This window comes from Hevea brasiliensis, chromosome 10, assembly GCF_030052815.1.
Source record: "Hevea brasiliensis isolate MT/VB/25A 57/8 chromosome 10, ASM3005281v1, whole genome shotgun sequence".
Classification (NCBI taxonomy): Eukaryota; Viridiplantae; Streptophyta; class Magnoliopsida; order Malpighiales; family Euphorbiaceae; genus Hevea; species Hevea brasiliensis.
Window position 1 is genome coordinate 88,672,826 of NC_079502.1, and position 27,233 is coordinate 88,700,058.

At 29.4% G+C, this 27,233-nt stretch overlaps 1 protein-coding gene across 1 annotated transcript; it reads right to left on the minus strand.

Annotated features, from left to right (window-relative positions):
- Positions 1 to 573: 573 nt before the first annotated feature.
- Positions 574 to 2,474, minus strand: LOC110635099 (linamarin synthase 2-like). The gene is made up of 2 exons (XM_021784310.2): positions 1,896 to 2,474; positions 574 to 1,775 (listed from the first exon to the last, which is right to left on the minus strand). The coding sequence occupies exons 1-2, from the start codon at positions 2,401 to 2,403 to the stop codon at positions 838 to 840; spliced, it is 1,446 nt and encodes a 481-aa protein (XP_021640002.2). The 5' UTR covers positions 2,404 to 2,474; the 3' UTR covers positions 574 to 837.
- Positions 2,475 to 27,233: the final 24,759 nt, after the last annotated feature.

The following is a 27,233-nucleotide window of genomic DNA, read 5'->3' on the forward strand; positions in this document are numbered from 1 at the left end:
ATCATATTAATGTTACTTTCATAAAGTTAGGAGTCAATTTTATTTTTAAACATATAGAATTATGTTCTAATTTTTTAACTATTTTAATTTATTATTATTATTATTATTATTATTATTATTATTATTATTATTATTATTATTATTATTATTATTATTATTATATAATCCTGGGGCCATGGCGCCCTCCCTCCGCCACTGTGTAAGTAGAACACAGAAGATAACTGCGTTTAGCAAACTTCAGTCTCATCACCTTCTGCTGGAAGTTTAATTAGATTGTTTAGGTAATTGGCAGGGTGGATTTTCCATTTTCATCATATCCTTGCCATCGGAAGCACTATTGGTTGCTGAATTTTGTGCAATTAAAGAAAGAGCCTGCAGACTCTAAGGATATGACTCTTAAGAGAAAAATGGATGTGTTAAACTAACCATCTTAAGGGAATGGGTCAAGTCTAATTCACTTCCTTAAAAATTAGCTAAAAGATGAAAAACATTCCAAATTTTATAAGAATATATTACTTTTATCCCAAATCGATATATGACACTACTACCAATCCAAGATGATGAAGAACTCAATTACACAAGCATAAACTAAAATTTTATTTATTAATAAGATACAATATCATGAATATAATCGAGTGGAGCACTCACAATTCCCACTGGTTGTCTCCAACTCTCACTCGCATTACTTTTCTGCAAAAACATACATATATTGGAATTAATTAAGACAATTCCTAAATAATATTAATTTTTCCTTAGCAGGAGCAAGCAATGCCAATGGCTTATTTTATCTTAGTATCTTACAAAGGTAGCAACTGGGTTCCACAAGCACTAGTATTATTACTCAGACTTCTCTTGAAGGATGGCCTCCTTAATGAATCTGTCGAAGTTATTGTAAGATACTCCTCCAATACTGGTGGCTGCTTCTGCTTTCTTTCTCCATTCCACAGCATTTCTCTTCATTTCTTTTCCTTTCTCAGTTTCCATCAGTTCCTTGATGATACCCACTAGTTCATCTCTGGTTAAGTCAGTACTAAGCTCCATGCCAGTCTTCCACACATCACACGCATATTTGCAATTTGTTTGTTGCTCACCAAAGAAAGGCCAGCAGATGAGAGGCTTGCCACCAGAAACACATTCCATGGTAGAATTCCATCCACAATGTGAGAGGAAAACACCAACTGATGGGTGTTGAAGAACACGATCTTGCGGTACCCAATTCACCAGCAATCCTCTGTCCTTGATTTCCTCGTAAAATTCCTCAGGCAATACTGCGGATTCACCCATCACAATATCAGGCCTAACAATCCATAAAAATGGATGCTTGCTATTTGCAAGACCCCAGGCAAATTCTATAAGCTGTTTGTCTGTTATTGTAGTAACACAGCCATAGTTTACATACACAACTGAGTCTGGCTCTCTTTTATCGAGCCACTCTAGACAGCTTAAATCCTCCTTCCATAAGCTTGATCTAAATGCCTTGGACTTGCCCTCAGGTATGCCCTTCTCAAGCAGGGTAAATGGACCTATAGTATAAATCTTGGGGTACATGGCTGCAATGGCATCTAGCACTTCTTGTTCAAACTCATCGAATGTGTTGAAAATGATTGCATCAGCTTTCAGACTCCTATGTGCTTCTGATCCTATAAAATCGAACATTATGTCGTTTACATCAGTGACTCTGATAAAGCTAGGCATGTCCCTCAGTTTCAGGTTAGGCATTCCCGGAATGAAATCAACTGGTTGATTAAGAGTGCCATCATGCATGAAACTTTCATCTGATCCAACATAAAATATATACAAGAAATGTTAATTTGTGATGAGTTTCATCATTAATTCTTCTCTAAAGGATAGAAGGAATGTTAAAAAAGGGAAGGAAAAAAAAAAAAAAAAAAAACCTTTGAATGGGACGATGCCCCTTCTGACGAGTTCAACATGATGTAGGTAAGCCATGAAGCTTCCGGCTGAGGCAGTCCAAAATTGGAACTCTGGAATGCCAAAATGTCGAGCGGCATCAATAGCAAAGGCCATGACTCCATCTGAAATTATGCAAGTAATTGGAGGCACATCAGTGGAAGCTTTTAGCTTGGCAATTAGCTCTTTGAAAGGAGCCAAGCAATTCTTTCTGGTAGAATCACAAAGTGAAGGAACATGTTGGGTGGCATCACGATCAGTAGGTGGCAACCCATCTGGGATCGCTTTAAACTTGAAATCTGGAAGGCCATTAATGAATTCCTGACCTCTGGAACGAATTAAGCGTCTGTGGTTATGCTCAGTATTGACAAAAGTGATGTGAAAGCCACGAGAGTGTAAAAGCTTCCCAAGCTGCATCAGGGGACTCACATGCCCTTGTGCAGGGTATGGGACTAGAACTGCATGAGGTTTAGGGGATGCAATTGAACCCATTTTATCAAAGCAAGGAAACTCAAGTAGACTACAAGAACTACTTGAAGGTTTGCTTGATGGTATGCATTTCTCCGTATATTCGATGTGGTATTTATAGGAAAGGTGTTCACCATTTTCATCAGCTTTTATTTGTTTTATTAATTTGTTTGGTTTTGATTAGAACGGCCACAAAAGAACTACTATATGTTATTTAGTTATTTTTAATCAGCTTTTAGTCTTGTAATCCCATTTTAAAAGGAAAAAGAAATTAAATATGAAATTTAGTTAGTATAATCTAACTTTTTCATAATAAATAAAATTTATAATATTTATATTAATTTGAATAGATAAAATTACATCTCAACATAAATCCAGGTCATAACATGTACTAGGTATTTGTCAACATGTGGGTAGTTGGAGAATCCAGGGTGTGGGAGCCGGGAAGATTCACCCAGCTCAAAGCCAGAACATTTTTCTTCTTAGGCAAAAGCATTATTTAGACTCTTAAAAGTTATGCTAAATAGTTACATAAGTTTTTAAAGTATTTTGAAATTCAATTAAGCTATTTAACTTTTTAAAAAAAATAAATAAATCTTTCCAATTTTAAAAAATATCGAATAAGTTATTTTATCATTTTGGAACAAATAAGCCTTTAGCTTTTGAAAATAAATGCTATAAAAAAAAACTTCTGAAAATAGATAGAAATGATTAAATTATAATTTGTCTCTAATATAAATCCAACCAAAACTGTGCACAAAGATTTTATAGTGCACAAGGTCCTCATCATCAATTCTATGCATTTGATTTACAACATATTGATGAAAATTTGCTATGTCCTAGAGCAAATTGATAAGTTATTATTTACAAAATGGTTGAAGAAGCTTATCTATAAAAGTTTCTTGAATCCACAGAGAAGTTTCTTGAATTGTTCGGCAAAGAACAAATTTTCAATCTGCTATAGGATGCAGTAGATACTTACTAGGATGTTGCAAATTAAATACACAAAACTATTGATGAGGACCCCATGGACTAAAAGATTTTCGTGTACAGTTTTGGCTGGATTTATATTAGATACAAATTATAGTTCAATCTTTTTTATCTATTCTTGCAAATTAAAATATTTATTTGTCCCCAAAACTAATAATAAAGTTTATTTAATCTATTTTTAAAATTTGAAAGACTTTTAAAACTTGAAGGGCTCATCGAAATGCTTTAAAGGCTTATATAATTATTAACCCATAGTTTAACCCCTTGTTTGGATGATGGTTTCCCATGATTTCATAATGTACAGTATAGTAATACTACTTGTTTGTAAAGATTATTCCTAGAGAATCTTGGTTTTGGATTGTAAAATGATGATTCCTTAATCATGATTTTACCACATATTTTAAAACAACTAAATCAGTGGTTTTAGATGGTTTGAAATTTTTGCATTTTAATTTTATACTTACACAATTTATAAAATTTAATTATATCCTATTTTATTTATTTATAAACGTTCATTATCCCTCATCTCTAGTCTCTCCCTTCGATAAAAATTTTTTTATTCTCTCACATATACCAATCCTCCATTGTCTCTCACATCACAAGTCCTCCGCAGTCCCTTCTTAAGCTTTAGTAAGTCTGAAATTACACTTTAATACCCCTCTCTACTCCTGCTCAGTCGCCAATTTTTGGTGTGGATATAATCCAAACTCGTCACAAGTGTGAGTTTTTATTGGTAATTATCCTTTTTTTATTTATGTTTGATTGTTGGGTTTGATTTTCTAATTCTTTTATTACCTAGCTCTAGAATCTATTTTCTTGTTTGTTAATGAGTGATTTCATTTGGTATACCTAGGTTATTTCGTCTATTTTGTCAATTGGGTAATCAACATTGAACTCTTTAGTTCTTGAAAAAATTTATCATTTTTCAAGCAGTGCAAGTAAAGTTTAAAATAACTCTTTATATATTTAAAACAACAATAAGAGCATTTTAGTAATCTTCATATTTATTATACCATATTATACAATCTAACCAAACAAGAAAAGGTTATTAAACCATTCTTTCCTATACTATCTTTACTAATATGTTAACAATAAAAACAATACAGCACAATACAGTACAGTATGATATGATATGTTAATAAACTAGGATAAATTTTGACAATTGTCCCTGAACTTATTTAATATAACATTATAGTCCCTCAACTTAAAAATGTAATATAAAACCCCCCTTCAACTTTCAAATTTTGTACAGTAAAATCCCTCTAACTTCTAATTGTCGGTTTTTCAGTTAGACGCTGACCTGAATAGCTCTAGCGTGGAGCTTAGTCAATATTTCTCTTTTCTCTTTCAAGTTATATGTAAATTAAATCATTTTTCTCACTGTAAACAGAATGATTTTTCAGGTGCAAAAAGAATAATTTTACAATTTAAATAAGAGAGGAGAGAGAAATGTTGACTAAGAGCCATGCGGGAGTTGTTCACATCAGTTTTCAATTGAAAAATCAGTAATTGAATGTTAGAGGAATTTTACTGTGTAAAATTTGAAAGTTTAGGGGGTTTTATGTTACGTTTTAAAGTTTAAAGACTGTAGTGTTACAACCATATAAGTCCAGGGATAGTTATTGAAATTTACCCTAATAAACTATGTTAGTACTCAACTCAAACACAGTGGAAGGTTAAAATAAAACTTTTGCCTTTTTTAAAAGATTTGGGATCGAGATTTCAAGGACGATGATGCTGGGAGGATTCTGTGGTGGACTTCCTAAGGATGCAAAGCAATAATTAAAAATAGACTGCAAAATTGACCAAGAAGCATTCTCTGCGCCAAGTGATAATATTTTAAGTAAATCATCATTATTTTTATTTTTATGTTATATCATAATTAATATTCAAATATTGTTATTTTAAATAAAAGCATTTTTAAGTTTTTATTCTTTTATTAATTTTTATTTATCCTTTTTATTTTTTTTATTTAGTGCTTGTTAATGAAAATTTAAAGTGTGTTAATAATGATAATTTTTTTAAACTGGAAACTCCTCCCACTAAATTTTTCTCACCATAAAAACTCTCTCAACTCAAAATTAGATACGATGGAATGATTGCTTTTTATTGATGACAACTCTTCCCTCTCTCCTCTTTGTATTTTCATCTTTCTTTCTTTTTCTTTTTTTTTCTTTGTGTTTTTTTCTAACAACTTGCAAATTTGCATTCTTTTTGAAAGAAATATTAAGAATTTGTTCTCGTATCTATAATTATTGATACTTGAATTTTTTTTTGTCTCCTCTCTAATGGGAGTTATTATATTTTATCTCATTTTTTTATGATGGTCTCTCCTATTGTAAGAGTTTAGTATGAGTCATTTTAAATAAAAGTATAATCATCGACTTTATTTGATGGTAAATTTTAGATATTGATTTGTGATACGATGCGTAAATCCATACCAAATCTGAATATATATTTTCCTATTTTCACAAGAATTCCTACTTATAATGAGATTCTTTAATTTCCTAGATAGATTTTATTTATATTTCCTAATTTATTTAGGACTTTAAAATATTATTTTTATTTAATTTAGGTCTTTAAATATATTTTCTATTTAGAATAGGACTCTTTAATTTATTCCTACCTAGATTAAGATTTAGAACTCTATAAATACCTATTATATTTTTATTATGTATAAGTTTTCATATTTATTTCAATGAAATTTTCTTCTTCACAAAACTATGTTTGCTTCATTTTATTGTTAGATTTTAGATTGAATTTTGTGTTTCTTTAGATCTTATATTAGATCTTATTTATTTTCAACAATTTGATCATGTGTTGATCCTTTTCCGCACTACCCGCTGCTTCAATTTGCATACACGGATCTTCTACCAATGAAACTTAGTAGTAAGACATATTTCACCATCAACACATAATGGCTTAAACTTGTATGTGTATGTCATATGCATCAAGTTATTGAAAAAATAATCCAAAGACTGGTGGCCACTTGAAATATTTATATTTTTTGTCAAAATCATCTTCAAGTAAAAAAATTCAGGGCTTGTTCATTTGTGGGAAACTAGTTAAGGTAGTTCATTGGAAAAGTTTTTGAAAAAAATCAGAAAAGAGAGTTTCGTATTCACATGTGTCAATTTTCTAGTTTTCTAAATTTTGTGAAAACATCTTTAAGTTATTTTTTACTGGTTTTTTTTTATAACAAAAATTATATTTTTCAATTGTTTTTCAAAGAGAAAACCATGACTTTTTTCATAACCAAAATTTTTCTATAAATTTTTAACATCTAAAATTAAATAATTATTAGAAAAATATTTATTTATAATTATAAAAAATTAATCATATTATTATAAAATAAATGAATGACACATATTAAAATTTTAAAAATAAAATAAAATTTCTAAATATGTTTTACAATATTTTGTAATTATAAACGATATGAATTTTTTTAATTAAAAAAATTATTTTCTATTATTTATAGGTGAACACGTTTTCTATATTTATTTTTCATGAAAAATGAAAACAATAATTTTCTTAGAAAATAAAAAATTGAAAAGAGAAAACTATTTTTCACAAATAAATAGATCCTAGAACATCATTATATTAAAAATTTAGTGAACTTTATTATCTATGATATTAAGTTATATATGATCTATAAGAGCAGGGGTCTATCCCTCGTGATTATTTTGTAATACTTAAAATTTTGATATTATTAATGAATTTATATTTCCTTTAAAAAATAATGATAAAATTTTAATTGTAAAAATATTCATAATAAATAAAAAGATGAAAGTGTATAACTCAACTCAACTAAGTCTTTATCCAAAAAATTTGAGGTCGGTTATATGGATTCTCTTTCTCCACTCTAAACGATTTTGGGTTAAATTCTCGGGAATGTGTAATGCTTCTAGGTTATGTTGTACTACTCTCCTCCAAGTTAGTTTAGGTCTACCCCTTCTTTTCTTTCTAGCCTCTAATCTAATGTGCTCTACTTGTCTAATTGGAGCCTCCGTATGTCTACGCTTCACATGACCAAACCACCTCAATCTCCCTTCTCTCAACTTATCCTCAATTAGCACCACTCCTACCTTTTCTCTAATACTCTCATTACAAACTTTATCTAGTCTAGTATGGCTACTCATTCACCTTAACATTCTCATCTCCACAATTCTTATCTTAGACACATATGACTCCTTCGGTGCCCAACACTCACTACCATATAACATAACTGGAGCATTACCTTGTCCTGGTTGATTTACAATACTCTGACTTCCAAGCGTACTACCCCTACCTCTGCCTCCGCCTCTACCAACTGCTGGTGAACGCTTCGGGGTAGAAACTTGAGTTGATCCTTTTGACATGGTAAATGATCCATAATGGCGTGGACTTACGCAATCCTTAGCAAAATAACTAGTCCCTCCACAATTAAAACATGCTCCTATAGCTCTATAACATACTCCACTATGTGGTTTACCACAAGTCTCACAAAGTCGATCCGACAGCGTTTTTCTGCGTGTCTATTGAGTTTGCTGATCGGATTAGGATGGTTTCTGTCTAGAAGATATACTTCTACCTGATTTGCGTGAGCTAGATCCTTCAAAATGTTTTCTTTTCCCAGAGCCACTCTCAGTAGCTTGACCAGTATCCTTTTCAGTTTTCTCTTTCTCTTGTGTACTCTTTTTCACTGCCCATTCTGATTCTATCCTTTCCAGTTCCAGGGCTTGTGAAATCAATTCAGAAAAATTCTGGTGTCGGAACCCTACCACTTGCATTCTCAAGCTAGGCCTTAACCCAGCCTCAAACCTTTTACATCGGTCTCTGGGACTAAGCTTCCAGCATAATGGCTTAGCCTTGAAAAGTCCCGCTCATACTCTGATACAGTTCTATCCCCTTGCCTCAAACTTAAAAACTCTTGCAGCTTCATGTCTACATAAGTATCAGGGACCCACTTTTGCCGAAATTCCCTTAAAAAGTCTGCCCATGTGAGGACTGGTGGCTCTACCAGACTGTAGGGGATGGTCTTCCACCACTCATATGCATCTCCGTGCAGAAGTGATACTGAATATTCAAACTTCAACTCTTCAACACACTGTAATTTTCTGAAAACCCGTTCCATCCTCTCTAAACACTGTTCTGCTTCTAGTGGATCCACTGTTCCTTTGAATTCTGTAGCCCCAAATTTCATTAACTTTTCATATTGCCGAGCCGATGACTGTGGTTGTGCTACCGATGCTTGTGTCTGTGCTTGAAGTGGCACATACCCCGCCATTTGTTGAAAGAACGCAGCCATTGCTGTGCAAACTTAGCAGGGAACTGCGGTGCTTGAGAAGGAGCTAGAGTGGCTGACCCACTCACATTCTGGAGTACTGGGACTTCTCCTTGGGCCTCAGCCTCAACAGATTGCTCTACGGAATGATCTCCCTCTCTCATTCCGTTTTCCAGAAATTTTCTACTCTCTGATAACAAACACAAGCAGGTTGACCTCCATTAGCGCATATTCATTATGTAAATATGTCATATATATCAACATTTGAGCAGTTGTATTTACCGACAAAATATTTCAAATTCACAGTTTAAAATTTATTTTAAAACCTTTGCTCTGATACCACAAAACATGTCACACCCTACTCCTCGTAAGATGTAACATGTTCCCGTAGTACACCTAATGAATTACCGTACTTCACCTACCGGTAACCCATTAAATATACTACAAGGGATTTTAAAACAATTTTCGTTCATTTTGGAATTGGTGGGTAAATTTTTTTTTTCAAATATTAAAAACCTTTATTTAAAGTCCAAACATAAATCAAATTTTTGGATATTTAAGATTTCCGCAATTTTTACAAAGATTTCGGCAGAGTGCCGTTTGTATTTTTTGAGAAAATAGTTCTTCAAAACCTGAAAATAAAAACACTCCCAATATTTTTCTCAATCACAACTTCATTTGCAATCACCAAACTTCAAATCAACAACAATGGCAACACTTCAACTTAAAATCCAAATTTCAAATCAAAAATTAATAACTCAAAACATTTCATAAACTCATGCACATTGCATTTTAAATATTTAATTTACATCCACTATTAAATTTACAAACACAAAATCTCAAAAATAATATTATTACAATTTTATCTGTACAACTACTCAAATTACAGAGATACATATGCATACTATCATATTTACATCAAACTAAACTACCAGGGTATAGACAATACCCATACAGAAATTCTTCAACCGTGCTCCTCTTTGACTGTAGCAGCTCACTCTATTACTATGTCCTTTTCTCTATCTGCAACAGCAAGTTAAAGCTATCGCTGAGTAAATACTCAATGGTGCACAATAAAGAATAAAATGTATAATATAAAACATTTATGAACAAATCATCATTCAAAAATCTCATAATCGCATTTCACAATTTCTTTCTCAAATTACATTTATAACAAATCATAATTTCAAGCTTAATATAGCACAACTTGATCAAATAATTTAATAAACATAGTGTTGCCAAACATTAACACAACTTAGGCCATGACATAAAATTTCCGAACATGCCGTGTGTACATCACGACAAGACAAACACCCCCACTAATCGAAATCAATGAGGGAGGTGGCTAGCTAGCTAATGAGTACTCATCCAAACTCGCCCCTCAGACTGGGAAGCCAGAGAGGGAGAAAATTGATCAAATATCAAACTCACCCCATAAGTGGATGAGGAACATATTAATATTGCCATGCCAAGTGTGAATTAAAACGATTTAAAAATATGATGTTCAATTATAATTGATGCAACAATTAAACAAGCTTCATTTCAAATCTCCATTTCCAAAGTAGGCAACACAAAAATTCTCAAATAAAATTTCCAAAGCCATAACTAAATTCAAAACCATATTGTTCAAATATTCCTTACAATCAATAAATAATTTTCATTTTAAATTTCCATTGTAAAATAGGCAACACAACATTTTCGAAATCCATAATGAATAAAACATATTCTCAATGTATAACAAATCAATTTTCATTGTGAAACTATAATTTATAAATTTTTGTGCACAAACCTGATGCGAGTCGCCTATCGGCCTTGACTCGATTCCTCGGGTTCTTTCCCGGTGTTCTTTTCCACTGAAACACACAGTTTCACAGTGTTTCAGTATCATAACTTAGCATAAATCTAATAATTAATTCATAAATACTTAATTCTAGCCCAAATATGCTTAAACTAACGTTCTTGGAAATTTTCATTTCGGAGTTACTATTCATTACACTATTCAAGTCAATTTATTGACTTTCTAAGGCTTAATAGGTATGGGAATTCCAACTTCACCCACATACCATATTTTGGTCACTAAATTTGTTGGTTTTGGTTGTTTTCTCAAAACTTAGGTCTTTTAGGCAAAATTGCCAATTTTTAGTTTTGGAGTCCTAAGTTGCACTGTTCCATTGATCACTTTACTGTTGGAATTTGGCAAAACCTTCTTCATAGAAAATGTTCCCTAATGTCTTAAGTTTATTCTCCTTTTTGAATCATCCCAATTGGAGTTTTGTAGCTCAAGTTATAGTCAAATTACGGTTACTGTTCATGCTGCAGATTTTTGTTCTGGCAAATTTATTGATCCAACTTCGTTCAGCAATTTGATCAAGTTAAGTCCATAATTTGGTCTAATTTTCTTTATATGAAATGTTCTACTATGTCTTAGGAAGACCCAAAAATCCATTTAATTAATTACACAAATTCTTATTTTTATGGCATCATGCATGAGGTCATGCATGATGTCATCACCTTTTGACTTTTCCATTTTCTTTATTTTTTTTCTATTTATTTTTCTATTAGTTCTTTAATTTAATTCTCGATTTTGAAATTTTCTTTTCTCCGATTTTATTTGACAGTTAGGTCAGGAGTCAGCTCTCGGGGTCAATTGACCAAATTGCCCCTCGCCGGTTCATCCCGGTTTGCAAATAATTCAATATTTCTTCTGGCTCTCTGACCTAATTATTTGACTGGCTTAATAGTTCTTTTTCGTGATTTTCTTTGTTCCATTGTGTTCGAATGGTCCTAAGGACCGCAGCGTCACATTTTACGGTTCGAAATTTGACTTTAAATCGACTTCGCAGTCGTTCCCGAGAAGGTCACCCATTGCTGTGACTCTCGGCTCGTTTAACTTCTTGTATTCCGTTTTTCTTATTTATACTCAACTAATTGACAATTACTAATTATTTGTGTTTATGACTTATCTAGTTGTCTTAAGGGTGGTTCTAATCCCCTTAATTGTCCGGACCGACTCCGATCACCGGAACAGTGAAATATACCTAGCTATACAAATAGGGATGTTACACACACAAATTAAAAGATACAAAATTTAATGGGTTCGGTGTAAGCTTACTCCAATAAATCTACCATCAAAGGAAAAATAATTATACAATCACTAATTATTTTTTTACTCTCAAAATCACTCAAATAAACTTATTGAATTCAACGCATTTCCCCACTTCGTAAGCTCTTTACAATATAATGGCCAACCAACTACTTATATACATAAGCCACTAAAACTTAGTCTTTTTGGAACTTCTAATTATTAAATTTTACAATTTAAATTATACTAAACTTCCTATTTTATCTAATTTCCTAGTTCCAATTTAACTTGGACTCTAACAATCTCCACCTCTGAAAAGTCAAATGGAATTAGTCTTCAACACTTATATAAAAGTCAATTTTCTCTTGGGTATTCCTTGCACTCTTGATTGTTGATGTTGCCTCTTGCCTCAACTTGCGTTTTTCTAATCAAAATGCTTCCTTCCAACTTGTAGATATTCTTTTCACCAATCTTCTCACCTTCAAGATCACGAGAGCATCTCGGCTAACTCTTATGACTCCACTATGAATAAAACACCCATAACCCATAGAATTCAGCTTACCCAAGAAATTAAGTTTCTTTCAAATTTAGAAACATATCTAACTTCATCAAAAAACTTCTCACAACCACCATGCAGCTTTATCTTCACTCTTCCAACACTTTCAACCTCCATCTTGCACTCATTGGCTAGTTTCACTTTCTCTCCTTGCTTTTCTTCAATCACATCAAACCACTCTATCTTCGAGTAAATATAGAATGGGTGAGAAGAATCCATTAACCACTCATCTTACAATGGATCTTTTACTTTTTGTTATCATCATCCACATTTAAATATTCACTGTCAACACCATCATCAATTTTAATTGTAGCAATTCAATCTTTTTATTTTCCATGACTCTTCTTAAATTTTTTAAACTCTACAAGATCTACTTTTATCTTCATACAATGGTATTGAATGTGGTCCTTCACATGACAATAGTAGCATTCTCTATCTTCAAGGTCTACTCGTGGTTTCGATCTCAATCTACTATCCCTTCTCCAATTATTTCCATGTGAATTGCTTCTTTTATGACTAGAACCAACAACAAAAGCTCCACCTTCATTTCTACTTCCTATCTCCTTAAACTTCTCATCATCCAAGATAACTTAGTAACCTCCTTCACCTTCAAAGTCTCATTCCTAACTGTTGGGGCTATTACTAAGCTTTTATAAGATTGTGGGAGAAAGGTTAAAAGCAAAAGGACTTTATCTTCATCATCTACCTTTGCACCAACACTAGCCGATTGTGTAATTAATTTATTGAAAACATTAAGGTGATCTCTCACATTAGTACCTTCCTCCATTCTGAGTTGGTACAACTCCTTCTTCAAGTACAAGCGATTTGTGAGTAACTTTAACATATACAAGCTCTCCAATTTCTTCTACAAAATAACTAGCAAAGTCTCCTCTAAGACATTATACTTCACATAAGGGTTCACCATCAATTTAATCAGACTTACTGCCCTTTGTTGAAGTTCCTTCTAATCATCATATTTTATGGTTGCTGATTGCTTTTTGTTCAAAGTTTTAATTAATTCTTGTTGTACAAGGATATCCTTCACGGTACTTTGCTACAAACTGAAATTATTTTTCCTATTGAATGGCTCCACCTCAAATTTTGTGTTTGCCATCTTTGACATCGCAAACTATAGCTCTGATACTACTTATTGTGAAATCACCCACACAAATTAAAGGATACAAAATTTAACATAGTTTCATGTAAGCATACTCCACTAACAAATCCATTATGAAAAGCAAAATAATTATACAATCACTAATTATTTTTCTCACCCTCAAAATCACTCAAACAAAACTCACGGAATTGACTGCATTAGCTGTTAAAATAACCACACAAAGTGAAGTCCAAATAAGTCCAAATAACCACACAAACAAAACTCTCTTCGTTTATTGACTGCAACATCAAAGTTAAGTGAAGTCCAAATAACCACACAAAGAGGTAGAGTGGACTGAATTGAAAAATTGTCCTATTGTGTGAAGCATATTCCTTAACCGTTAAAATAGCATTAGCTATACTCTAATTGGAAAAGAGAATAAAATAAAATAATCATAAAAGACACCCGAAGAAATAAGAATGCAAAGGGTCCAACTATGACATATAAATGCTAGCTTGTTTTTTCCTTTCATCACGTCTAGCTAAAGCATCCCAATAACCGTCTTCTACAACTTTCTTTCCAATGTTACTTATATATCAATTTATGACATATTTATACATTTATTTATTTAATATTAAAATATTTTTTAAAATATAAATAATTACTTATATAATTAATTTAATTTATCTTATTTACATCAAATATAAGGACCAGTATTTACAGATTAATTTTATGACTTTATCGGCAGAATTATTCTAAACTTAATTTCGATATTAGTGTGATAAAATCTTTTCAATTATGTGTAAGTGATAAATTCAATGTATAGTACAGCTCAGTGATCGCAAATTTTGGTTTTATGATCCCATCAACATAATTACTCTAAATTAATGATCAACAGAATTCGAGTTAAATTGAAAAAATCAATTAAATTGATTTAATTCAAAATTTTGATTAATTTTTTTATAATTTAGTTTATTTTTTTATTTTGAAAAATTTTATCTATTCAATTTTATTCGATATTTAAAAAAAATTGATAGGAACAAAATGAATAATTTATGTTTAATTAATTATTATTAGATCTCAAATTGAAACTAAAAATAAATATATATATATATATATATATATATATATATTCTTGGAAGCCATCGAAGAGTTTGTGTGCATACTAGGAACAAGGATCCGTGAAGGCAATGATGTCCAGGCAGTTAAGATTAGAAAATTGTAAACAAAACCAAATTGCCCTACACAGTTCGCACTGTCCATGAGATGATGATCCATTCTTTCGGCTTTCCTGTCAAACTAAGAAATCCACAAAACAACTTATTTATTTATTTATTTTTGTTAGAAATAATTTTTTTTAAGAAAATTATTATTTAGTCCATATATTTTAAAAAATATCAATCTAACTATTATTTAGTCTTTCTATTTTAGTAAAACTAATTAATTAGTCCTTATATTTAAAAAATACTACTATTTAGTATTTTTATTTTAGTTAAATTAATTAGTTGGTCGTTATATTTTGAAAAACATATTTTTAGATGAAAAATAGGAATTTTGTTTTGTGGAGACCAAATTTGAATTTACATCTTTTTTTTTTTTTTTAAGTTGTTCAAGTATAATTTCATTTCAATTTCTTGGGCTTTATTTTTGTATTCTCTCTATCATGAAGCAATTTTCCTGAATTATCAACTTAATTACTTGAAGATTTAGATCTAATAATACTTGATCAAATATTATTTCTCAATAGGGAAAACACAAAAATAACGTTGGTGGTGACATCTCTCGTCTCAATAGATCATGCATGACCACCTGATGGTTCTCTGTGCCAGATGTCATTGGCCTATATTTCCTAATGCAGCTATGGTCATCATTCTTTCATGAAGCAACTTTATCATCTGATTGGTTTTCAGATTTAGGAGTTCATTGTGCTTCTATTCTTTGAAGGCTTTTGTGAGTGCCTGTTTTCACTTTAATGTGATATCCATTAGTGGTACTAAATTCAAGTTCTTCTGTTTGTGCTCTGTTTGGGCTTTTGATTCATATGGAGATCCTTGGTAGCTTCTTATTTGGACTTGCTTGCTTTCAAGATTTTGGCTCTTCCGTTCATGGCTTACTGAGTCTCGCAATTGAAGTCTTCCTTAGTCATCTTGAGGGATCTCTGGGTGAAGATTTCATTACCCTGTTGTAATGGTTCTGTTTTAGTCTAGTTGTTCACTTTTTGCTGTATGGGTTTTTCTTTCTTCTATTCTGGGTTTGGTCTTGTTTGCGTATGGGGTCAGTTTTCTTTATCTGTGAGCTTTTCCTTATTAATCAATAAAATTTTATGCTTATAAAAAAAATGAAAACACTTGGAACAATTTAAAAGATATATACAAATTAAGATTTAGTCTCCACATGACCAAATTTTTACTTTTCATATAGAAATATATTTTTAAATATAAAAATAAACTAATTAATTTCATTAAAATAAATGAGTTTAGACAACAATATTTTATTTTTTATAATACAAAAATAAACTAATTAATTTTAATAAAATAAAAAAACTAACTAAATAATGATGTGACTGAATTAAAATTTATTAACTAATTAAAAATTATTAGAAAGACTAAATAATTTAATGAACTTAAAAAAAATTAAATAATATATTTTTAAAATAAATAAATTAAATAATTAATTTCGTAACTAAACAGTAATTTCCTTTTATTTTATTGTTTTACAGAGATGGAACGACAGCTGCTAAAGCTCGAAATAAAAGGGTGACAAATTATACGCAACAAATAAGCCTTGCCACATGAACTCTGCACTCATTATCACTATTCTCATGTCCTTTTGTCATTATTCTCAATCTCATGTCTTTTAATGAATTGTCTTTTCGCATTCAAATGTCTCAATCGACTGTGTATATTTCTATGTGCCACAAACTCCTCATCACCCTTTTCCCAATAACGTTGCCATAGAAATTTTACTCCATGTAAAATTTAGGCAAAAGATAATTAACTTTTTCACAGTTTAAATAAGTCCTTTTTAAGTCTTTCAAATGACACATTTAACTCCAAGTGTAATTTTTTCGAAGTAATTTTTGTGTGAACATAGTCTTGTTAATACGAACGACCTTGCTAATGATGATGAAGAATTCATTTTCCCCTTTAATCACTCTTCAATCCTCATGAGCCCTCTATCATTGCATTGCTTCTTTAATGGAAATTTAAGAGATGAAGTTGACAATTTGGAAGAAAACCAACGTCATGTATTCACATGTCACACTTTCAGTTCAATTATTTATATTAAATTTGGAGTTAAATGTGTCATTTAAAAGAGCTTAAAAATTTATTGATACCCAAAAAAATTAAAAGATTTATATGATTATAGCCTAAACTTTAATGGTCAAAACAAGTTATTCCCCTAAAAATTACTTTTTCCATCAATAATTTATTTGATTCTTTTATCAAAAAGTCCCAAAACCTAATTAAAAGTTAAACTCTCCTCAACTGCTTCTTCAACACTACTTTATTGTGGGTGAATTGATATTTTCTTAAATCAATTCATCTTCCTTCATATAGCAACAATTCCACCTTCAATCAAAACAGGCTTTTTTTTTTTTTTTTTCATTTTGAGTTTGAGGACATAATTGTTTCATGTGCAAAATTGCTCTTTGATTAGTTCAAGGCATGCAGCCTTTTGATTTGAGAAAGTGAATGCTACCAAAACTGCTTAATAGTGTGTGGGCATTAGGCAATACAGTGCCTTTCGTTTTTGTCCTTTTCATATTTTGTATAATTTAGAGGAATGCCTTGGATTTATACAAAATCCCCACCACAAATGACATTTCAATTTGGTGGTTTTGGCATTGTGCTTCCTCCAAACCATGTGGCGGTCAGTGGACCCATCATTGGCTTTTATGATTTCAATGCCTTGGTCCAGGTTAGAGCTCTCTGCTTTAGTTTTTTGTCGAAAAGCTCTACTTAAGTTAGCTCCCACATCCCAGCACCGTACCATCACGTGGCTATAGCTCATTCGTCGTATTTCCAAACGACACTTTTTCTTTTTTTTAACAAAACGACACTATTCTTTTACTGTTGGCAGGCTCCACTCACTCAGAATTCGCTGCCTAAGTAGCTACAATTTTTTTTTTTACAATTAATTTAAATTTAAGATTTTACAGTTTTACAGTTAATTTTAATTTTATTAAATTAAAAATTATTTATAGTAATAAATTATACTATTATTTTAATTTTTTTATAAAAAAATAAATTATATTAATCTTTAGTTTATATATATATATATATAAATTGATTTCAATTAAAATTTAAACTCTATTTATTTCACGATAAATATTTTTCACATTTTTTAACGTTTAGAATACTCAAGAAAATAGCTAAATAAAGATATTTTTTTAATCAAAAAGAAAACTAAGTCATCTTTACGGGAAAATGACTTTCTCTTTGAGAAAGAAAATTTTATTTTTATTTTTTAAATTTTGATAATTTTATTAAAATGTGAAAATATTTATACATACATAACATAAATATATATTATTAATTTAACGTTGCAATCAAATAATGAAAAAAAATTTAAATATTTTTCATGAATAAATTATGTTTTTACGAATAAACAGAATGTAAAAAATCAAAATTGTATAACTTCAAAAATAATCGATAGTATGATAATAAACTAAAACTCATTGTTTTATGTTTTAATTTTCACAGGTTTGCCGGGAAGAAAGAAAGGTTTTGCCGTTGTAATGTTGCACAGGTAATCATAAGGTTCTCTTAAAGGATATATAAAATTAACTAATCAGTAAATTAGTCAGAAAATTCGGTGGTTTTTTTTTTTTTTTATCACATTACTGTACTAACTCTTTTAAACCAGAGTTTTCTTTCCATGAATCAAACGAAAGCATAAATTCTAGAAATTTCCCTTCACAATTACAGATAAACACCTTGCTTATCTATTGATGGAGAATCAAGAAAGAGGAATGGAATGCTTCAACCAAACTTAATGCACAAATTTTGAGCCTTTTTTTTTTCCATCTATTGGCAAGTTTTTGTTAATTTCAAAAAGAATATATTTTATTATATTTAGTAAAATGTAATGAAATATGTTATACTTAATTTTTTATTTAAAATTTAATACAAATTTTAATTATATTCTGTCAAATATTACTATTGAATTAAAACTCATTAATATTTAATATTTCGATTTTGGCATAGAATATTCATTTATTATTATTATTATTATTATTATTATTATTATTATTATTATTATTATTATTATATATAATTCTGAAAATGTATAGTTTTTTAATTTCTATTTTAAAAAAAAAAATTTACTCTCACATTTTAAAACAGACATTTAATAGCTAGCCTAACCACTACAAAAAAAAAAAAAAAAAAAGATTCCATTAAAGTCGGTTGCTAACCGTTTTAGCAACCGATTTAGTCGGTTGCAATGAGACTGGCTGTAAATAGTAACTAACAATTAAATCGGTTACTAAATTAATTAAATTAAAAAAAATAAAACTTTTGATAAAAAATTATCGGTTGTTAATAGCAATCAATTTAGCAACCAAAATATAATTAAGTGCAAAAGATTTAGTGTTTTTAATTTTGCAATTTTACAAATATTTTGTAAATCAGTTGCTATTTACAATTAATTTAGCAACAGAAAAGTTGATTGCTAATTTAAAAAAAATTAAATTTTCAAATAAATAAATTTTTCAAAAAATTACTAAAATAATACATTATTAATGAAAAATTAGTACTAAAAAATTAATATAAAAATATTAAAAAATTACTAATAATAATATTATAAAAAATATTAACAAAAAATTAAATATAAAAAGATATTTATAAGACGAATATATATATATATATATATATATTAATTATGACTAAAAAATTACTAAAAATAATTTACTAACAAAAAAATATTTGTACAAAATATTTATTTTATGCCAAAGGAAAATAAATTAAATAAAAAAATGAGAGAGAAAAGATGATGAAGCAGAAAAAAGATGAAAAAGAAAAATATGACGAAGAAAATAGATGAAAAAGAAAAAGAAAATGAGGAAAATATATTAGAAAGAAAAAAATAATAAAGAAGAAAATAAATGAGAAAAAAAAAAGACAATGAAAAAGAAAATATATGAGAAAGAAAAAAATGAATAAGAAAACATATGAGGAAAAAAATGATGAAGAAATTAGATGAGAAAGAAAAAATGAAAATAGGTTAGAAAGAAAAAAATGATGAATAAAATAGAAGAGAATGAAAAAAAAGATGAAGAAAATGAAAAAAAAAAAAAGAGAAGAAAGAGAAAAAAGTGAGTAATTAGGAAATAAAATGTGTGATGGTTTATATAAGCGAATTAGCAATCGATTTTATCAATTGATTATCGATTGCTAATTTCTTTTATTGGATGGAATTTTTTGAGGGAAAATTTTTACAAATGATTCGCAATTGGTTATAAAATTAGTTGCTAATAGCAACTGATTTCAATCGGTTGTAAAAATTAGTTGTTATTAGCAACCGATTTACAAATCAATTGCAAACCAAAATAAAATTTTTAAAAAAATGGGCAGAAATTTTTGGATCAAAAATTGGTTGCAAAATTTATTGATAATAGCAATCAATTTTAATCCGTTTCAAAAATTAATTATTGTTAGCAATTGATTCACAAATCGATTACAAATAAAAAATAACAAAAAATTGGGCGAAAATTTTTGGAGAAAAAAAATTGGTTGTAAAATCAATTCTTATTAGCAACCGATTTTAATTTGTTACAAAAATCAGTTGTTATTAGCTGTTGATTTACAAATCGATTGCAAATAAAACAAAAAAAAAATTGAGCGAAAATTTTAGGGAAAAAAATTTAGTAACCAATTTACAATTAGTTACAAATATTTATTGCTACAATCATTAGGAATCGATTGCAGATAACAATGAATTTTAGCAACCGATTGCAAATCAATTGTTAAATTTAGAGCCAATTAAAATAATTCTTTAATTTAGCAATCGATTCTTTAAATCGGTTGTTGTTAGCAATCGATTTTAAAATCGATTACTTTTAACAACTGATTTTTTAATCGATTGCTAATAGTAACTGATTTTATAATTGTTTATCAGTAATATTTTTCTAATATCTATTAGCAACTAACTTAGCAACTAATTATAAAATAGTAACCGATTTTGATAACCAATTATAAATCGGTTGCTAATAGCAACTGACTTGAATTGATTGCAAAATTAATTGCTAATAGTAACTAATTTCAATTGATTACAAAATTGATTATTTTTTATGGTGAAGAGATATACAATTTTATTTTTATCATATATTTTTTTAATAATTTTTTTTTACCTCTCATGTTAAATTACAATGCAGTTAAAGAAAAAAAAAATTGTCCACTGCACTCGCATGTACGGCTTTTTCTTTTGTTCACATGAGATTTATTATTTTATGTTAATTACATATATTTATTAATAAGAAAATTTTTATATAAATTCGATTCATTATAAATTTAAGATATGAATATATCTATTATATTTAAATATAATATGTTTGCGTGGAGAAATGGAAAATTATGTTTATCAACAGAGTCACATGATTGAGCACATGAGATTATTAACCAGGTCAAAGAGCAACATATGGGCTAGCTAGCTCTTTTATATAATTTTTCACTTAAAAAGGTATACTATTTTCCCAAATTATGTTTTTTTATTTAAATAAAATTTGGAATTTATTGAGAATAGATATTTTGGTGTGACCAATTTTCTCTATTTTCATGTTTTATGGGTTTATTATTTTAGACACATGACAAGCTGAGGACAGTTTTTCTTCTTTGGCTACAAAAGAATATCGCAACATTTTAGAAAAATAAAAATCTTAATTTAAATTAATACGTAAAATATCTGTAATTTTAATTTCATCGTGTACTTTAATTTTTTTTATTTATTTTATTAATTTAATTATTAATAATAAATTAAAAAGTAACTAATTATATATTAAAGTGTCAATAATAAAAAAAAAAAAACGGAGAGGAAAGTGTTTATAAAATTATAATGGAAAATTCAGAGGAGTGCTAGCTCTCTTTCTACTGAATATGGTTTTTCATACTAATTTTGGCCATATAGTGTGCTAATTATTATAATTTACAAATTTATCTCTTTGAATTAATTAATTATTAATTTATTTCAAATAGTTAAATATCTAATATTTATCCACATAACTTTAAATATTTAGTTGTCATTATTTAATTGCAAAGACTAAAATAATCTTTGTAAATTACATTTTAATCCCTGAAACATTAAAAGTTATTTTTAATCAAGTTAACCAATGAATCGGCAATAACACAAATATTAAAACTTTTAATCAAACATTTAAATTACTTAAAAGTTACTTTTAGATAGTTTTACCAAATAATTAAATATTTATTTTTAAATTGATTTGTAAATTAAAAAATATATTTTAAACCAAAAATTAAAAATATATAACCAAATCAAATACCCTCTTAATTTTATTTGAGTGATACTTACAATACTCATGAATGATTATCTTGTTGCTTTTTATAGAGTTAGCAATGGAACTACTTGCAATGAATGAGAACAGTCTTTCATTCTCTTTGATTTACTATGTACCAAATTACATGGTATTAGAGTAGGATTAAGAAAGAAACTTGCTTTGAAATATTATATTCATTTTATGCTAAGATCTAATCAATCTTTCAAGCTCCATTATGGAGATAATAATGAAAGGTTGAAGGAGAGATTTGATAAATCCTTATTTTGGTCTTGAATCACTTAGAGATTTTAACCCTAGTTTTAAAATATCTAGAAAGCTCCTTTTTGACAAAAATTAGCCTTGAGAAATTCCTCTCTATGACAATCGGCCGACGTATTGGGGATAGGTTCACTAGTCACTCTAAGGCACTTTCAAAGGTTTCAAGATTCCACTCCTTCTTGCTCCGATTTCCAATTGTCCTAAGATTTGAACTCTTGAATATTTTCATGGTTTGGACCCTCCATGCATTATATTTAGCTGACTTCCCTCCTTTAGGCATGAAATCAATTGTAACACTTTCCAAGTGTCCTTTTAGTTGCTTCAAGGTGCTTTTTAGAGGTCAATGCTTAAAACTCCATGAGATTCAATTCTTCTTGTTGAGAACCTTGACTAAATAGAAAAATGATGTCTTTAGACTTCATCTAGTGTAGAAATCAGCTAAGGTCCCATTCCTTAGACTTAGAATCAACTAGGGTTTCATTTAAGACTTTATAACTAGCTTTTGAGGCATGATATGTACTCCAACTGCTCATCTTGATACTCTTACTTTTGTTCTCATCGAACTTGATTTTACGCTAGACATCAACACTTTTTGAAGAAAAAGTATAAAGACCCAGCACGTGGATTCAAATACATAGATCATAACCCATATTCATATAATCCTAAAATTTCTGTCATATTTATTTCTCTAGTCTACCATATAATCATATGAATAACATGAACTATATAGATTAGTTCATAGTGTAGATGTGTATCTTATTTGCGGCGTAATCAATGCTCCATAAATGAATCAAGCAAGAGTTTTTTAAGGATGCCAAGAAGAAGCCAATGCAGCACCACTCAATGCACACACTTCACATTTATGTATGTGATTTTCTTCTTTTTCTTCTATATATAATGAAGACAAAAGCTTGGCTATTTATAAAGTCATGACACCTTTTGACCAATAGCTACATCACTTCATATATATAACTATTAAGAAGAGTTACATCTCTTTATGTAGTTACATGCAGTTACATCTTTTGGCAATATAGATTACTTTTTATGTGATTGTTCTTCATATAGATTTTAAGTCGAATGGATCCAGGTTGATCCATGTGGGTAACCTAAACCATATTTCCAACATCTCCCACTCACATATAATGGGTCAACTCTCATTTCAAATTCTGCAAATTTCATATTTTACAAATAGACCATGTGACCAATGCATACTTTGAGAGCTCATTTGCTATATAGCTGTTAGGCTAATATAGCATCTCGACTGATGGAGCTTGGAGTAGATGAAGTATGCAACACCCTAGACCATTTATCACATTCAAACCTCTTTCGATCTCATTCACATATCCTGGGTTCATAATTATATCTTTATCTCAAAGATAAACATATTGGCCTGCCTATGAACACAGACTAATGTGACAATTCCAATGATCTTTCTCTTTCCATGATACACTCAACCTTAATTTAACTTGCTTTTCTATGAATGCCCCTACAGGTTGAATCTTTCATAGTCCTTTAGCAACACCTAAGATAGCAAACATTAAACTAAGTCTCAAATAACTGAGTAGAGTAATGATGAATAACTGATTAGAGTCATGAGGATACTAGATAAAGATTACTTATAATCTTTAGGTTCTCACATAATACCAAGTAGAGATCACACTTGCATTCCCCTTGATGGACACAAATCTCACATATGGTATGAATCACATGCTATGGTATTTGCTCCTTTCCCATGGAGGTATGTCCTTATTAAATACCATATAAATGATAGTTCAAACACTCTAATGTCTAATTTTGAGTTCACTTGTCTACTCTTTCACTTCAGAACTCTGGCGTTCAAAATAAATAATGTTACTCAAATCACATATGGTTAATGCAATTACTTAGCTTACAATGACCCTAGTTTCTTGTCTATTTTTTAATGCAACATTTCATGTTATAAGCTTTGAGCTCTTTATATTATTATCACGTAGATAATAATAAGCTTGTAATTGTCTCATCCCTATCCACCACTAAAGCTATGGAGGCAATTGCCTACGTGAGAAGGCCAATCTTTTTATCTGTCCTACATACTTCTTAAGTTCTAATATATGTTCCAAACATATATACACACATATGTATATGATCGATACATATGAACATGTTTGGAAAATATACAATATAAGTATATTAACAACATTTAAGCAAACCCAAAGATTTAACATGCCTATTGTAAACATTTTTTACAATAGGTTACTATATCATACATAGATGTGTACTTTATGTTCATCTTTTTTCTTGCAAACATGTCTCTAACAAAAATATATTTAGTATCAATATGCTTTTAGATACCTTAGTATCCTATTAACTATTGTCCAATGTTGATGTCCTTTATCAGATTGGTATTTACTAACCGACCCAATAATATAACAGATATAATTGCATTAGCATAGGAGACTTTTCCCATTTCCTCTCTTTTTGGTAAATCAACCAATTCACATACTTGCTTTGATTTCATAAAATCCACCTCTTCTTCTATTGCTTTAATTCATTCATTCTTAGCAAGGCATATAAGGTCATTCATCCTTGGCAGGGCATATGAGGGATGTACTTATAATAATCTCTTTCTTTATCTTATGGAGTAATTATAAATACTTCCCCTTCGATCTCAAAACGATGATGAGGAAACATGCCTACAACTCAATCGTCGTGGTTATGATTAATAAATTAACTCATTAATGTTATGTTACTCCCACTAGGACCAGTAATATTATATGGATTCACTATAGGTTGTATTTTAATGTCAATAGGAACCAATTTCTCCATGGCTTAAACACTCCCACTCAAAAAAGAATCCATTTCAGCTTTGTATAGTGGAAGTAGTCTACTCCGCATTTTCATATAGAGATAGATATTGACTATCTCACCTGTTGAGCAAAAACATTCTATAAAAATGTTACATCTCATGATTCAAATTTAGTTACTATGTCATTATCTTATTCATTCATAAATATATGTCCTTTTAACTGTTCTGAATATCTTATAAAGATACATTTCCTTTCCTTTGGACCTAATTTTCCATATTTATGAGAATGATAGTGAACAAAAATAGCACACCCTTAACATTTTAATAACACTTAAGTCAGGTTTTCTATAGGTCCATATGCACATGGAGTTGTTGTAAATAATTTGGATAGAACTCAATTAAGAACAAATGTGATATATCACCCCAATAGGTAATACACAAATTAAGAGTCTCTCACTCTTTCAGGACACATGGGATTATCATATTGATATATAAATATAAACTAATATGAGACAATATGCAATAAATCCTAAATTCAAATACATAATATCTTATACAATAATTAATTATGCTAGCACTTATTCCACATTAGACTTAGAATCGTAAGTTCACTATATTCCCAATCATTATCTAAAATTCTAATATACAATAAGTTTAACATAATTAATTATGTAAGGAACTATAATCTTAAATTATTAAATTTAAGATTAATCAACAATATATTCAATATCTAATATTGAAATATTTTATAAGATACACATAGACATACATATGTCTTATATGCATAATTATTTATATGTAAATAACTTTCTAAAGATATTAACAAATATATATACAATACCATAAGTGAAACAAAACAACAAAAATTTCATATTCATATCATATATATATTCACATCAAATAAATAATTTAATTCAATTTCCAATCCAATTAGAGATATTAAAATTCCAAAACAAATTTAGAAACTAAAATTAGTTATCAATGAAGTCAACAAAACTAATTTTCATTGAATTCATCAAAAAATAAATTTTATTTTGCCCCATATAATTTTAGAAACTCCTTTCTAAAATATAAATGAATTAAACACTTTTAATTCCATTTCCTAATCATATTAGGAATATTAATTTTAAAATAATTTTAGAATTAATACAATTAATTTTAATGAGATCAATTAAAACTGATTTTAATTCAATTCTTCAAATAAATTTTATCTGCTTCATTGTTTGCCATTTTTAGTTTTAGAAAATAATTTTTCTAAAATTAAATATTGAATTAAACAATTAATTCAATAATTTATTTATTTTTAAAATTGCCCTCAATTAATCTTAGAAACTAACTTCCAAAATTAATATTGAATTAAACAATTTAATTCAATAAATTGTTCCTCCAATTGCCCTTCAATTAATTTTAAAAACTATTTTCTAAAATTAATATAGAATTAAACAATTTTTATTCTAATAATAAATAATTTACATGCCACCTTTGATTAATTCCAGAAAACAACATTTCTAGAATTAATTTAAATTAAACAATTTAATTTAAATTTTTAATTTTGACTAGAATTAAAAATTACTTGAATTAACAATTTAATTCAAGTTCTAATTCAATTAGGACTTAGAATTATAATTCTAATTGAATTAAACAAATTAATTCATGACGTAATTGAATTAGATTTAAATTTCAAATTTGTAACTTATTAATTAAATAGTCAAAAGGGAAAGTCAAGTGGCATTGATTGTAAATCATTTGAAGTTGCATTTTTGTGATTTTCATTAACATCCATGGCAAAAGAAGAAGGTGGCAAAGTTGTAAATATTTTGAAAACAATGGTAACTATGTTAATAGCATAACTTGTAATTTTTTTTTTGAAAAACATGGGCAATGGGCTATACCCTTTTCTTCCTCTTCCTTCCATTGAAGAAACATGATTCGCAAGACACCCATACAACGCTGATATGGATTCAGACGACATCGGTGCCCTCTATTGGCAGTCACGGCGACCATCACTAGCTACCGCAAAGCAAGCGGCCTTCACACATCCCCGCTTCTCCTTCCTTAAGGTTTCATGCAACATGACAGATCTAAAAATGATTTCTAGATTACAAATTCCAGCTATCCAAGATGCAATGCCACCACCAACTGAACGTCCAATGGCAGTCCAAAACCACCGGCCACTAAAGTGCATTTAGAATAGCCACCAGTACATGACACTACTTGATCATGGAACCATTCTAGGTGTTGCACTGTGTCACTGACAAGCCCAGTACCACATTGCCGACAAACCCAGCCAACGAAGCATAATAATGCCG